This window comes from Xenopus laevis, chromosome 7L, assembly GCF_017654675.1.
Source record: "Xenopus laevis strain J_2021 chromosome 7L, Xenopus_laevis_v10.1, whole genome shotgun sequence".
NCBI lineage: Eukaryota > Metazoa > Chordata > Amphibia > Anura > Pipidae > Xenopus > Xenopus laevis.
This window is the reverse complement of record NC_054383.1, coordinates 36,505,822-36,521,926: the sequence shown is the minus strand read 5'-3', so window position 1 is coordinate 36,521,926 and position 16,105 is coordinate 36,505,822. Positions and strand designations below refer to the sequence as shown.

Genomic DNA, 16,105 nt, shown 5'->3' with positions numbered 1-16,105 from the left:
GAGTGCACACATAGAGGGGGGCGGGGTGACGAGTGTGGTTTACCTTTGACGCACTAGTTACTTGGCTTGCCGTGATAATAGATTGCACTGTGAGATGTAGTTTGGTGCACAGAAATGCACAAAAATAATGCACAACTCGAGATAAAAATATCACAATTGCACTTGTTATGATATAACTGGGGCACGAGTTTCCTGTAAAAGCTCTACCAGTCCAATAAAATGATGTTTGAAGACATGTTCCTCTTAGGGTCTGGCCACACGGGCAGATTCAGGGAAATTAGTCGCAAGGCGACAAATCTCCTCTTCTTCGCGGCAACTAATCTCCCCAATCTGCCTTCCCTTGCCCTCCGCCGGCTAAAATGTAAATTGCCTGGGGGCAGGCACACTGAGCGCTTTGTTTTCCAAAGTCGCCGAAGTTTCCTCGTGGGGCAATTACGGGCGTCTTCGGAAAACGAAGCGTTCCGTGTGCCTGCCCCCAGGCAATTTACATTTTAGCCGGCTGAAGGCAAGGGAAGGCAGATCGGGGAGATTAGTCGCCGCGAAGAAGAGGAGATTTGTCGCCTGTTGACTAATCTCCCCGAATCACCCGTGTGGCCAGACACTTATTAGTAGTTCAGCTGTGTCATGTCCCCTGTCAATTGTAAGCCCTCAAAGGGGTATCAAGCTTCACAGAGATCATAATCATGAGCCATGAGCTTAGAGCTTTAATTGAAGGCAGATCCCCTCCCCAATTATACAATATGAGAAATAATACCTCAGAGCAATTGGGAAATTAAAGAAGAACACTATCAGATATGCCAATATCCCTTTATTAAGTTAAGTCCAAGGGGGTGGGCTACAGTGACATAACTACAGCAGATTGTATGCTGTATTGTTCCACCAGGGCCTTGAGAATGTTTTTTTGCTGGGTGCCCAGCTCCCTAACATTACACCAATGGTGATGTCATATAAGGGGTAACTAGGGAAACAGCTTGCATATCTGTGAATGGTTCCATGTATTCAGAGTGCTTGTCTGTTATGAGACTAGAATACTACTTTACCAGCACAACAGTAGCAAGTGCTAAGGGGTTACAAACTGTCTACAAATAACTGAAAACAGGCATCACTGCATAAAGAGTGTGGTAAAGCTTTATAGCAAATATAGAGCTAAGTGCAAAAAAAACAGCAACTAGAACTGTAGATATGATATATTCTGTTAACTAGGTTTCTGTTCAAACTACCTCTTAAACTAGTCAGTCATATTGCACTGCTGTCTTTCTAATGGTGTGCTGCTAGAGCTGGCATGTAGGAAGCCTACATGTCCCATGATGCACCGTGAGGGTTTAACTCATATAACAGAAGTAGAGGTTATCCTCAGTGAATCCTGATTAAGTTCACGCTGAGGTGGCAAAGATGTTGGACACCGAGAGGCTGATTTATTAAGCTGCAACTTTTTTGGATCAGGCTTTTTAATGCCAAAAATCTGAAAAAGTCACAGAAAAAAGTAAGACTTTTTCAGGATTTATTATGTGACAAAACTGTGACAATTCCGAATATGAAAATACTCCGGCTAAAACCTGTTGACAGGCATGTAGACGTCAATAGCAGATGTCCCTTTTACAACTTGGAAGATCTTTCTTTGATTTGTAGGTTTTCAGATATTTTAGACACTGACTTTTGTGTCACAATACGAAAAAGTTGCAGGTTTTGCGACTTTTCCCATTCGTGCATTTTCAATTCGAATATGAGTTTAGTTGTGGTTTCAAAAAACCTCTAAAATCACAAAAATGAGAATGTTGATAAGTCTCCATGTAAACACCTTTGGTTGTGCAACTTGTGCTTTGTGTAAACTGGCAAGGTTCTTCAGTGCTGTTGGGAATTAGCTGGGGTTTACAGCAGCAATTTGAACTATAATTTCAACTGAAGATTTCTCCTTGACTTTGTGGTTTCTAGAGCTGCTTTTAGGGGATGTAAATGACAGCTGTACTGCGTTCAATGGGGCATAAATGGTATAATGGAGCAATATGGCAACAGTAGAACATGGTACAAAAATGGGGAGCTATAAAAATGAATTTCCCCTTGATAGTGACTGTCCCAATGTTAATGCTAGCTGCAATATAGACATCTCTGAGACCTATGGCATGTCTTCTGGTTCATTGATATTACTGATTTACAGCAATACTTGTGTGAATGGACCCTAGCTCTGAAACAGTTGCTGCTGTTCCCATGTGCCAAACTATTCTGCCAAAGTGATAATGTACCTGAATGATGTGAGACATTTGCAACTGCCACTAGCAGAGTTAACCAAACTCTAAATCAGGATCATACTGCAGGACCTGAATGACGTGAATGTAAAGAGCTACTTTCTGTGGAATATGTTAATATTGTTATTTGCTTCATAACTAGTTTATGGTGGTCATTTTAAAACCGTTGTAGTTTATAAAATGTGGCTAATTAAAAAGATAAAATATTAAATGTGGATAATGTTTTGTTACTGACATCAGTCTAATCTGGCTAATTATAAACTGCACTCTAATAATTAGGTGTGTATCACACTTCAACGCCTTCCATTCACTATAGGAATGCCTTACCCAGCCTTAATGATTGCAATACAACTAGCTGGATATGAATTGCCTGCAAAAGATATTTGCATGACCTTATAGATGCCAGCTACCCTAAATCCCAAGGACAGTCTCTTGGTAATCAAAAGTCCCTGATTTATTTTAACTCACCAATCGTTGTCTGTTTCTCGCTCTATAACTAAAGCTGGCCATAGACATTCAGATTATAGCCTTTGTCGGACTAATGATCGTACGTGCCAATCTTCTGACCTGGAACTAACCATTCAGATTAAAATAAAAGGCCCACTGGCATACCATTTTGTGATAAGATCAATGTCGGACTGGAACACCAGGGGCCCACCCAAAAATCTTAGATCAGGGGCCTACTCTCAGTACTATTATAATTCCTCTCCTCACTTAGCCGCTTTTCTCCTAGTCTCTTTTCTTTACATGCAATAATCTATTATTCCATTTATTTTGTCTCTTTGTTCTCATATGGAATGGGATTGGCCATGAAATAGGCCAAATGTTTAGAAGCCGGAGGGCCCACTGACATCTGGGCCCACCGAGAGTTTTCCTAGTATCCCTATGGACCAGTCCAACACTGGATAAGATTTCACATAATGTCATTCTCCAGGTAGTGATAGAATCTATCATAAATTCTAGTGCAGCTAGGCGATCATTTTGGTTCTAGTTCTAGACCTTTTAAAACATATGCAGGTATAGGATCCATTATCTGGAAACCCGTAATCCAGAAAGCTCTGAATTATAGGAAGGCCATCTCCCTAGACTACATTTTAATCAAATAATTTTTCTCTGTAATAATAAAGCAGGACCTTGTACTTGATCCCAGCTAAGATATAATTAATCCTTGTTGCAAGCAAAACCAGCCTATTGAGTTTTATTAATCCTTTAATGATTTTAAACCATTAAAGTATGAGGATCTAAATTAATCAAACACCAGTTATTTACATTAATCATGGTAGGAAGGTATGTGGATGTTTAAGCACGTCTGCCATTTCCTTTATTTCCTTACAGCAGTGGTTCCCCAACTAGTGGCTCACAAGCAACATATTGCTCACCAGCCCTTGGATGTTTCTCTTAGTGGCCTTAAAGCAGGTGCTTGTTCTTTAATTCCAGACTTGAAAGCAACTATTGTATAGTGCCAAATAAAGCCTCCTGTAGGCTGCCAGTCCACATAGGGGTGATCAAATAGCCAATCACAGTCTGTATTTGGCACCCCAGGGACTTTTTTTGCTTGTGTTGCTCCCCAACTCTTTTTACGTTTGAATGTGGCTCATGGTTAAAAAAAAGGGACCCCTGCCTTGGGCAGATGAAGGGTTGGACTGGGGAGTGTGAAACCCACCAGGGCTGATACCCCTGGGGCCCCCACACCCCCTTTGGGCCCCCCAACTGCCCCCTCATCCAGTGACGGCAGAAGGCAGACAGGGATCTGATCGGTTCTGGATCAGTGGGGCTCACCCAGTTTTTTCAGATGTGTCTCGTTGGCCCAGTCTGACTCTGGACTACTGTCACATAAGGCACAGCCTTGGCTTCAGCGAAAGCTGCGCCTTTTATGACATTTGCTTTAAGCATCTAGGCTACTGATTCTTTCTGGGAATGTTCCTCAATTCCCTTATGTGGGGGGGGGGGCTGATTTTGTCTATGTCTGTATAGTGCGTGTACGTCTCTATATACAAACATTCACTCACACACAAATACACAACACACACACATACTTCACTGCGTTTTGGCAGTTGATTTTGTGGGTGCCAGTGAATAACTGTGATTATTTCACACCGCAGCATATTCATAGCTACATTTTTTTTTATTGTATTTGCTCTGAGGAAAGTTATTTGAACTCGGCTGAATACTGTGTACCAAGATTGTGAAAGCACTTAGGTATTTCCAGGGGGGCTTTAAAACAGAGGTAAGATTGAGCTCTTGCAGTCATCTTGGCTTATCAGCCAAGGGAGATACATTCCTTTGGGCTGCTCCCTTTTTAGTCACTTCTGGCTGGGTTCCACCTACAGTTCAGCCAGGCAGCCTCTGAAAGGAAAGTCACTTGCTCAGCTTCAGTTTCCTTCGCTGCTCACACAGGAATCCAGCCTCCAAGCTCCTCTTCTTAACTGCTGGAAATCTGGCTCTGCCTCCCAGGCTCTGCTCACATCTCTCCCAGACTGACAGCCATGGATCCTGACCTGCAAACTGCACAATCCCCTGCTGCCAATTAGCAGGCACAAGCCATTAAACAGAAGCTCACAGGGTCCTGACCAAGCACAGGGGGGAATTGGCAGAAAGGTGCTCCGGCATACAAGCTATTGGCAGAATTTGCCCAGGAGGGGACAATGTTTAATTGGCACAAGTCCTTCTCTATTATGCCATCCTGGAGGAGAGGTAATGTAATATCCAGACTTTAGTTTTTTATACTTTGGACCTTTTAGCAGTTCTTGTCTCCTGTTTATATTCCTGCTCAAACATGAAAATAGGTTTTCACCCATAAATGTAAATTTTGTTGTCTATAAAATGTTCTTTTTTTTTAACTGTATGAGACGTTTTCTTTACTGGTTCAGAAATATTGGGGAGCCACTAATGTTTATTATTAATAATAATAATAATAACAATAATGTTCACATCTAAAAAAAATAACATGAAGTCATTATATAATGCAGTAACTTTGAGTTATTAGGACTTGGGTATTTTAAAACCAATTATTTGTGTTAATGGTTTGAATGTCCGAATTTCGGTGAAAAGGTGATTTAGTAGGAAATACATACTCACCATCGACCTGGCACTTTGAGCATTTTCTATTTTTTTTATACTTTAAACATCAGTATTGATAAAACAGAACAGAAAATCTAAAAATGATGTGTTACTTAGACTTTAGGTGAAGTTCTCACTGCTGTGGATATTGGCATAAAGATAGAGCTATGAGAGATATTAGATGACAGTAAACATGTATTTTCTCTAGTCATTGCTACAATTCTGCTAGTTTTCCTATGCACTAAAATCTGATTCCTCTCTGTACGGAAAAACAAGATATTCCTCCATAGAACTGGTTCACATGCAATTAGACTAGAAATTGTTGCATGACACTGGAAAGCTTGTTGTAGTGCTATTGACTGAGGCTAGGATAGTTTTTTTCAATTGTGAATACATCCTCTCTGGCCATTCTACGCAGTGCTGTGCATTTGGTGCCACTTTTAAAAGCTGTTGCCTTAAACTGCTATGAAAACCATAGTAATAGCGGTGAGCCATTGTAACACAGATCACTGCTCATTCATTCTCTATGCCATTTTTATACCTACATTTTGTTGAACAGATTTATTTGTGCAACTTGTGCTTTGTGTAAACTGGCAAGGTTCTTCAGTGCTGTTGGGAATTAGCTGGGGTTTACAGCAGCGATTTGAACTATAATTTCAACTGAAGATTTCTCCTTGACTTTGTGGTTTCTAGAGCTGCTTTTAGGGGATGTAAATGACAGCTGTACTGCGTTCAGTGGGGCATAAATGGTATAATGGAGCAATATGGCAACAGTAGAACATGGTACAAAAATGGGGAGCTATAAAAATGAATTTCCCCTTGATAGTGACTGTCCCAATGTTAATGCTAGCTGCAATATAGACATCTCTGAGACCTATGGCATGTCTTCTGGTTCATTGATATTACTGATTTACAGCAATACTTGTGTGAATGGACCCTAGCTCTGAAACAGTTGCTGCTGTTCCCATGTGCCAAACTATTCTGCCAAAGTGATAATGTACCTGAATGATGTGAGACATTTGCAACTGCCACTAGCAGAGTTAACCAAACTCTAAATCAGGATCATACTGCAGGACCTGAATGACGTGAATGTAAAGAGCTACTTTCTGTGGAATATGTTAATATTGTTATTTGCTTCATAACTAGTTTATGGTGGTCATTTTAAAACCGTTGTAGTTTATAAAATGTGGCTAATTAAAAAGATAAAATATTAAATGTGGATAATGTTTTGTTACTGACATCAGTCTAATCTGGCTAATTATAAACTGCACTCTAATAATTAGGTGTGTATCACACTTCAACGCCTTCCATTCACTATAGGAATGCCTTACCCAGCCTTAATGATTGCAGTACAACTAGCTGGATATGAATTGCCTGCAAAAGATATTTGCATGACCTTATAGATGCCAGCTACCCTAAATCCCAAGGACAGTCTCTTGGTAATCAAAAGTCCCTGATTTATTTTAACTCACCAATCGTTGTCTGTTTCTCGCTCTATAACTAAAGCTGGCCATAGACATTCAGATTATAGCCTTTGTCGGACTAATGATCGTACGTGCCAATCTTCTGACCTGGAACTAACCATTCAGATTAAAATAAAGTAGTAAAGAGAACAAATCACACGATGCTCAAGCCATTAATTGACAGACGGCAATTGAATAAAAGTCTGACAAATAGTAGTGACAATCTCCCATTGATATCATCAGACATGCAGAGATCTTATTGTAGCCAATATAAATCTTTTAACCTGTCTGATTGACTAAACGATCGATCGCCATGGTATGAAAAAAGTTGTTCGAAAATCGTATGAATCTTCTTTCGTACGATGTTATCTTTGTGTCTATGGCCAGCTGTACAGTTATTGCAAAAGCGTGGATTAAACACAAGTGCATTGTTATAACCATAGCTATTAAGTAAATATATATATATATATATATATATATATATATATATATATATATATATATATATGGAAGGTGGTGTATATTATGATTCTTTTGGCCCAGTTATCTGTAGCAATTACCAGACAGTTAGGCAGCATCTCCTGATACTGTTCTGTGCACCGAGCTCTGGATTTTTGATCAACATTCCATTGGGTGCAAGTGCTCAATACGTGACGTGCTCTTGCATCCCTTAGTGCTCTAGTACTTGCTTGGGTATAAAATAAATAATCAGAACAATAAAATCCTTCCAGACAATTTAAATGACTTTTACAGTATCATTCAAAAAACATTTAACTGTGACAAATGGCTTACTCCATGCAAAGAACATTCCTACTCTGCATGTTTTTACTAAACATATGCATGAGAACTGCCATAATGATTGCATTGTCTTATTGAAATCTGTAGAGAATAATTCAGCCAAAGCAAGTAACATGGCTAATCTCACTCATGGGTATAAGTGTAAATATGCACAGAAGGAAAGTTCAGTGTACACAGTAGGATCTGCCCTTTTTCTTGCCTGGTCTATAAAATATATTAAAAAACATAATTATTAATGTTTAATTGTGGGGGTAGCCCTATGTAAGAACTAAGTTGTTATCCATGAAGCTTGTTCCTATCTGAAACAACAAATGTGTAACTGGCTACAACTGCAGCTAAAGATTAATGTATTATCCCAGTATAATGGCATTGTTTTAACATGGATCCTGATCAAAGAGATGCTGGAATTAGCAGACTGCCTTTGAGCAAATGAATTCTATTTCATACCATATAACATCTGTCTAAACATGATCGGGAGCTGTTTAATGACTCATGGCCTGTCCAAACACCACTGTCTCATAAATTATCTTATCTCTGCCAGATCACACACCATATATTTTGAAAACAGGTTATTATTTTTTTTTTGTGCGTCTGAAGCCTCAAATTAGGAAAAACGCATTGCTGAAACTTTCAGCAGGTTTAAATGATGCATTAGACCAGAGGTGTTATCACAGTGTCGTCTGGATGCTCTACAGAACAATAGAGCTGTTTTAACAAATACAACAATTTAATGCTCTTTATTTTCTTTAAACACACTAAATACTGTTGACATTTACCCTTTAGTCTTCTTTGTTCTGGTTTTAACATGCCCTGAATGTCTTATCTGTCCTCTTGTCAGTGTTCAGACGCATGACAGTGTGTGTCTTCCCATTGAATTCCCCACCACCAGATCTCTTGAGAACACTGAAAAGGTGTGAGAGAGCTCTCTAAAGAAACAGCGACATTTTCTAAATTTAGTCAGGACTTTTAATCTTGATTCAGAGAAATGTAAAGGTTACATACAAATTCATGCTTCTGTTTCCAGAGAGTACTGTTGCTCAAGGCTTCAGGTTGCTAGACTATCATGCCTCCTTTAAAATATGCAGCTTGTTGGGTATCCAGAGTATAATGGGTAGGTTCACCTCATTAGCACACTGTACCCCTGGAATGTCTTGAGAAGCTCCAAGATGGGGTAAACTTACTTCAAGAACCTTCCAGTATGTTTACTCAGCACAATATGCCAATGTTATTATTGGTAGGCATGTACCCAATTTATCATTTGTGGCTAAAAACATGTCCACTATGAAAGATCAGACCAAATCAAACCAGTAATTGTATATTTAAATTTGAGAAAAAAACAGAATCCTCTGTTCAGAGCTGTAGGCTAGGACCAAATGATTCGGCATGTGGAGAAACACAGGCCAAAAATCTGCTCCTCTGCTCTGGGTCTGCCTGCACCTGGCAGTATTGTCTCCGCTCTGGTGCAGGCAGACACAGTGGATTTCAGCACTGACACAGCATTTTGCATTTCATGCAGAAATCCGCCCCCACCTGAAGAAAAGAAGGGGAGCAGCAGGGTGTAGGTGGGGCAATCATCTGGCCCTAGCCTTAAAGGAGAAACGAACCCTTGCTACTAAAATCCCCTACCCCCCTACATAGACCCCACTCCCTGCTCCCCCTCAGCCAGCTGCTACCCCGGGCAAATGCCCCTAGCTCATTACATACCACTCGTGCAGATTCTGCCCAGCGGAGTTCACGCGCGCCATCTTCAGCTGCTTTGGTAATCTTCGGGTCTTCTTCCAGTGCTTCAGCAATTTTCGTGACTTTCGGCACATGCGAAACAGAAAATTGCTCCAACTGTGCATGTGCCGGTATGGCACTTACTTCTCGAAGATTATCAAAGAGAAGAAGATGGCTGCCGTAAACTACACTGGACAGAATCTGCACAGAGGGGTAAGTAAAGAGTTAGGGGCTTTTAGCAAAGGTAGCACCTAGGCTGGGGGGGGGGGAGCAGGGAGGGGGGTCTATGTAGGGTAGGGGATTTTAGTAGCAAGGGGTTACTTTCTCTTTTAAAGTCACAGGAATGTATAGATTTAGCTTTGGTTCGAACAGGCACGGTGTACATAAAGCTACAGTTATAGCTTTTCCAACAATAAAACAGCCAATTCATTGAAGGTTGAGATAAAATGTTGTGTATGAAGGAGCTGCTTAGTGTTGTTTTTGAAAGAGATATCATGCAGAATGAACTCATCTTTCACTTCACTTCTTGTTTCACTGAATTGTATGTGAATTTAAGTGGAATTGTAGCAAAAGTATTGATTGCCTGTGGCGTGGAACAACTCTAGGACTAAGCTTACACAATGACCCCTGACCCCATCTCTATGGAGAGGCTTTTTTCAAATCCACTATGTCTTATCACTCAAGGTGAAATAAGAAGGAACTGGAATGGACAACCTGCAACCGGAAAGAGGAGACTAAGCTACAGTGTTACATTCAGAGGACTGGGGGAAGCTGTTATGTAGTTCTATCATACTAGTTACCCTTATTCCGATCCTTTACATGGCCCTTGCAACTCTGCACCATTACATTACTTGTTGTTATCCCCTGTAAGGTGCAGGTTCATTATTTGCACCTAACTAAATCTGTATGTGGAAGGGTTATTTGAATGTTTAATGGTAACAGATCATGGGCTATTCATATCTAAATACCCTACTCCTAATGTGTTTGCAGCAATAAAACCATGATCTGGCACTAAATGAATCAACCTTTCTCACTAGCTATCTTTTCAAACCAATAGCCGCAAAGTCTTATTTGAGTTAACAAATCCAATTTAACCGCTGAGCGTTGCCATAGCATACATTAGCTCAGTTTTATTAGCTCATTCTTGGATGCCATCTGTAATAATAATCTATAACAAATAAATTCTTGCTGTTGAACAAAGTAGCACGTAAATGAATTTAAAAAAAAGCGAGTGCGAACAGGACGGCCAATGAAATCTGATAAAACTGCAGGCCAAGTACACTCAAGATGGAAGATAAATATGTACAGGACCGAAAGAGCAAGGCACCTTGAATAACAAAATGAGAACTATAATATACACATTGGCATACATTTTTAGTGCAGTAAGTGCTTTATGTGGCGACACTCCATCACACTATCATAATGCTCTTCTTTTAGATGCATTACTGTTCAAAACTGAATAAAAATAGAGGTGGCACCCACTGACTAACATCCCCCCAAATATCCATTTTATGAGACAATTCCTAATTGTGCATCCGAGAGTAAATGAGGTTTGTTTGTGAAGGTTTACTTACATCAGTTCCTCCTGCCATTATTCATCTATGGGCTTTCTGGAGGATTCGTTCAATATGTGAGGGATCATTGTTGATCGCTTATGCCAGATTTTAATAGATTTAAAATAGTGGTGTATTCCTTGGCACAAGCCTGGTGTAAAAGTAAATGCACATTTCTATAAATATTCAGATACAAATCTATAATTTCTGTGTATGTGAGAAAGAGGAATACAATAGAGCTTTCTAAGTATACCATATTATTTTCACCCTTTTCAGTGTAAAATATTTCATACAACTTTATAAATATGCTCCCGAATGTTCCAACATACCTATTATAAAGAATTATTTGGCAAGGAATGATGTCTCTTACACAGTGAACTGTGAAACAAAGCACCGGTGCTGGAGTGAACAATTTTGTATGAGTGCTAAGAAAGGAATGCTAATTACCCTGGACTAGTGCACTGAATAGTTAGTTCCTTGCTTGTTGGCAAGATTCAGTGCAGCCCCTTCATATGATGAAGGAGGATATGGAGGACATTAATCACTTCCCTTGGCAGTATCAGGTAAAAGCCCCTAACTGTTGATCCTTGAGTGGGCTACACAAAGTTCAGCAGTGATAACAAGGGAAGTGATTAACAGAGGCTGAATAATGCAGGTGGAATTGGCTCAGTACTATAACCAAAGCTGCTTTTTCCCTTGAAAATGCATTCTTATAATGGATAGATGTTTTAGCATAGCCCTTTAAAGTGATACTGACACTAAAAAACAGAAATACTTTTTAAAATATGAATGTACATTAAAAGTTACCTATAAGTCATGTTTTTTGCCGAGAGGTTTGTTTTTGTAAGCAATTGTTAGTTGAAGTTTCAGTACCTGACTGTTTTGCAAACCTGACTGTCGCATCTCAGCCTGTCAGTTAAAGTCTCTAATGCTAATGGGCTCCTGCTGCACAAATATGGCAGCCCACTTCATACCTCTCAACATTTTGGAAATAAAAAGAAGGACGAAAAAGTTGTTGCAATGTTTTGACCATGCCCATTTTTGTGACCACGCCCCCTAATGACCATGTTTATTTTACAAAAATTGGCAGGTTATGAAAGTTTGAACATATTTCTGTGTTTTTTTTCAGTTATTACAGTTTTCCTAATGAAGATGAATTGTCCTTTAGGGCTGGGACACACTGGGCGATTTGGGGAGATTTAGTCGCCTGGCGACTAATCGCCGCGACTTTTCTCCCGGAATGCCTCCCCTCGCTCTGCGCCTGGATAAAATGAAAAGTCGCCTGCGCTTATCACACGCGGCGATTCGTTTTCCGAAGTCGCCTGAGCCGTGTGTGATTAGTGCCGGAGACTTTTCATTTTATCCAGGCGCAGAGCGAGGGGAGGCATTCCGGGAGAAAAGTAGCGGCGATTAGTCACGAGGCGACTAAATCTCCCCAAATCGCCCAGTGTGTCCCAGCCCTTAAGCTGTGAGTCTAACTTTTCCCAAGAGACCTGTTATCTTATATTGTTACAATTACTCGTTTGCTTACCTCGAAATTGTAACAAAAGTATCTTATCTGCTGCTGTGGCTGTTCTGGGCTCTCTGCCAAAAGCCACTTAAGTTAGAAACATTGTTTCTTTTTCTGCCTATTCAGTGCAGTACAAATGAGGGACTGCGGGTTGAGCTGTCAAAAGAGGGACTGTCCCTCTAAAAACGGGACAGTTGGGAGGTATGCAGGAACATGGGGCAGACAGGCAATGTAAAAACATTGTGCAAATACTTTATGGCAAAGTTATAAGTAGTTTTCAAAGGCAATATTATGATAGATGTAAAAAAAATTACAAAATTGGTGTCAGGATCTCTTTAACTGCCATAGAATGAGCCACTGGCTGACTACAGGTTTGACTTCCTTTAGAGCAGGGGACCCCAACCTTTTTTACCATTAAATTGTAAAAAGAGTTGGGTAGCAACATAAGCAACATAAGCTCCTGTAGGTGCTAAATAAGGGCTGTAGTTGGCTGTTTGGTAGCCCTATTGAACTTGCAGTCTAAATGAGGCTCTGTTTGGCAGTACATCTGGTTTTATACAACCAAAACGTGCCTCCTAGCCAGGGATTTATAAATAAGTACCTATATTTAGGCCACTGTGAGCAACAGACAAGAGGTATATTTGATCGATTACAGAATTTGGGTGTTTTAGGGCAATGACACATGGAGCTACAATACTGATAATTGTATCTGTTAGGACACTACAGGGCAGATTGTAATAAATAAAATCTCACCCACGTTCTATTCATTCCTATGGGGTTTTTAGAAGCAGATTAAATTACCCTTCAGTTAAATAAAACTATAATTCCACACTCATTTATCCATCTTAACTGCAAATTAAAACCCAGTCTGCATAACATTCTAGCAGAAATGACCAGACAGTGGCCTAAAGCTGCTGTAGCACTGGGGGACCCACTCCTTTAGCTTTCATCTCTTCACAGTATCCTTTCATCAGAATGTCTAATGGTACATGATCACTGCACCTGCACCATCTTGAGCTTCAAACACAATTGTCCAAAGACGATGCAAAACAAAGCACAAAAACTACACTTTATCTCTAGAGCATGATCTTTCAGCTGCATTACTGTTATCACTACACTCTAATGTGTACAGAATGAATAATGTACTTTTAAAGTAAAATTACACTATTTACCAGCAACATTTTATAACTTTTTTTTTTTTTTTAAAGAAAAAAGTAGATCAGTGTGCAAGTGGGGCTCATACTTACCAGTTATCGTTATTTTAATATAACAGAAAATGGACTGGCTTTGGGGAGATCCATAGTGCATAACTTTGCATATTTTGGGTAAAAGGGGACTAAACTATTCTTATTTTGAGAAAGCTGGAAGGTGTTACACCCTAGTATACTTTTTTTTTTAAATGTGAACAGTGCCCTTTGAAGTTATAGCTTATGCTGTTGCTGTCAACTGATCTGAAATAGCCCATAGCAAATATGTAGTAAATGTTATATAGTATGATTTTTCTGAACTGCCATTCCCCTATATGCATTAGGCATTTTTTGCAGGCATTTATCTTGTTTAATACACTTTCCTAGATTCCCCCATGCAGATATATTTCAGAACCTTTTATAACGGCATCCTGTGAATTGATCATTTGCTTAGACTCCTTGAATCAACAATGTATGGTCATTGCTGGGCATGGAACTGCCATTCTGCCTTTACACTTGAACTATACTGGACATTTTAGAATGCATTACCAATTCAAGGGCAAGCAAGGTCAGCTATGTGTGTACTGTTTTGCAAACCTTTCTCGTGAAGCTAAGCAGGTGCACATTTTACTGCTCAGTATACTGAAAGGGACTCACTATCATCCTACACAGGAATGTCTGTTAAGTGGGTCTTCTACCTTAAAACTGATAAAGTAAGTCTCAGGCCAAAACATAAAAAGCAGGAAATGTGTCAGTGAGATGGAGGTTATTAAAGTGAGAATTAACAGTTCCTGACCTTGTTTTAACTCATACATTCACAAAGAGATCTAATAAAAAGATATAAAGGGGATTAAATGGATTGATTGTGTCTGGTCACATAACTAAAAATACTGTAAATGAAGACTTTGGTTTTTCACAAATATTAATTTGTTCTAAATTGTGGAAGCCATAATATTAATAAAAAATACTTATATATTAATAAAAGTATTTGTCTATTCCCAGACAATAAAGGCTGTGGAAGTCAAATTGAACCACATGGGGTAACATGTAACTACTATGTAACTAGGTTACATTTGTTATGGTCTTGTGAACTTAAGTACATCACTAAGGCAAAGAAAAGAGGTGGGGAAATATAAACACCCTGAAACTAGTGTCACATTTGGCATATTTTACAGCAAAGATGTGACACTTAATAAAATTGTTGGTTTGGCTAAATATTTTAAACCTACAAAGGAATGTAGAACCATTAAAACAAGGTGTAAATGGTTTTTGCAGGGAAATTTCCTTACCCCTGGTAAATTGCTGTTTATGTTTGTTGCTTCCTTATTTACTGGCAGAGGCGCAGGGTGCAAAGTGCAAAAAAATTGGCGCAAGCGTGTCTTTCACACTTTCTACCCTGCTCCACCATTGGATCCTGTGGGATCCTTGTGCTCCAAAATGCCTGCATAATGCATTGTATTTATATGGGGCAGCCGGTGGGAAGCTTGTAGGTGTCCCCAAAGTTGCATGTCATTCAAAAAAGCTCTATACATACCACTGCCCTATGACTTGCCAACCTACCAGTGCTGCCCTATTTGTTGGAACAAATGTATAAGTCCAACACAGGCGCTAGTAAATTGCTCTATAGTCTTATATATGTTTGTATAAAAAAGCAAATGTAATAATTAGAAAAAAAATGTAAGCTAAATCCATCAGTAGGAAACACTTAGGCTGGCTAAACCAACAAGTAAAGTCCCATTTTTTTCATATTGTAATACAGAATAGAACAAAGGGAAACAAATTCAACAAGAAGTTGAAATCCCTAATGCAAATTCGTAAGTCATAAGGGATGCATCATAATAAGCAATTAAATAAATAAGTAACAGACAGATTGCAAATCAGAGCCAAGACCATCCCTGCAAAGTCTTCAGGTATATAAACAGGAAAAGGTTAAAGTGGAATATCAGGTGTTTGAAAACTGAGCCCGCTAAGAAGATTAGGATGAGGAAAAAGCAGAGGTCCTGGTCAGTTCATAATGAGGAAGAACTTAATGCTCTCCTTCAAGTACAGAATTAATCACATTATCAACCATCGTTTTGTTGTTGACTACACAGAAAATCTTTATAGACTGTAAAATATTTTACAGTCATTTTTTTTATTTGTTTAGATACATTTGTGCAGTTGTGGGAGTATAAATCATTTTGCCTCCTGACAAAAAGTCAGATCATGCCCTGTGATTGGTACTGTAGCAGCCTTGGCAATGAATCAGAAGAGCTTCACATCCTCCCTATAAACTAAAGGCAATATTGTATTGCTGCTGCTTTAAACACTTCTAGGCCCCTATGCTTTTTGCTTCCTTTACACAGAGCATGCTGCTCTACATAGTGCTCATTCTTTAAAAAGTCCCTTGGTATCCTGGACATTGAGTCCAGGGAATAACACAGTTATCCTTAGGCTGTTATACTCTAAGGGCAGAGACACATGTGGAGATTTGGGGAGATTAGTCGCCCATCAACAAATCATTTCTTCTTCAGGCCACTAATCTCCCCATAATGCCTTCCTGCCGGCTCGAAACTAAATTGCCGGCGGGATG

General features: G+C 39.5%; 1 protein-coding gene across 3 annotated transcripts in view; it reads left to right on the top strand.

The window, feature by feature from the left end:
• Window positions 1-4,495: 4,495 nt before the first annotated feature.
• LOC108696212 overlaps window positions 4,496-16,105 on the top strand; it is a 39,253-nt gene continuing 27,643 nt past the window's right edge. For 2 of the 3 annotated variants that reach the window (XM_018225359.2, XM_018225360.2), the window contains exon 1: window positions 4,496-4,937. In XM_018225359.2, the coding sequence (XP_018080848.1) occupies window positions 4,889-4,937 (49 nt within the window). In that variant the 5' untranslated portion in view covers window positions 4,496-4,888. The remainder of the gene's footprint in view (window positions 4,938-16,105) is intronic. The other variant, XM_018225358.2, reaches the window with a different exon arrangement.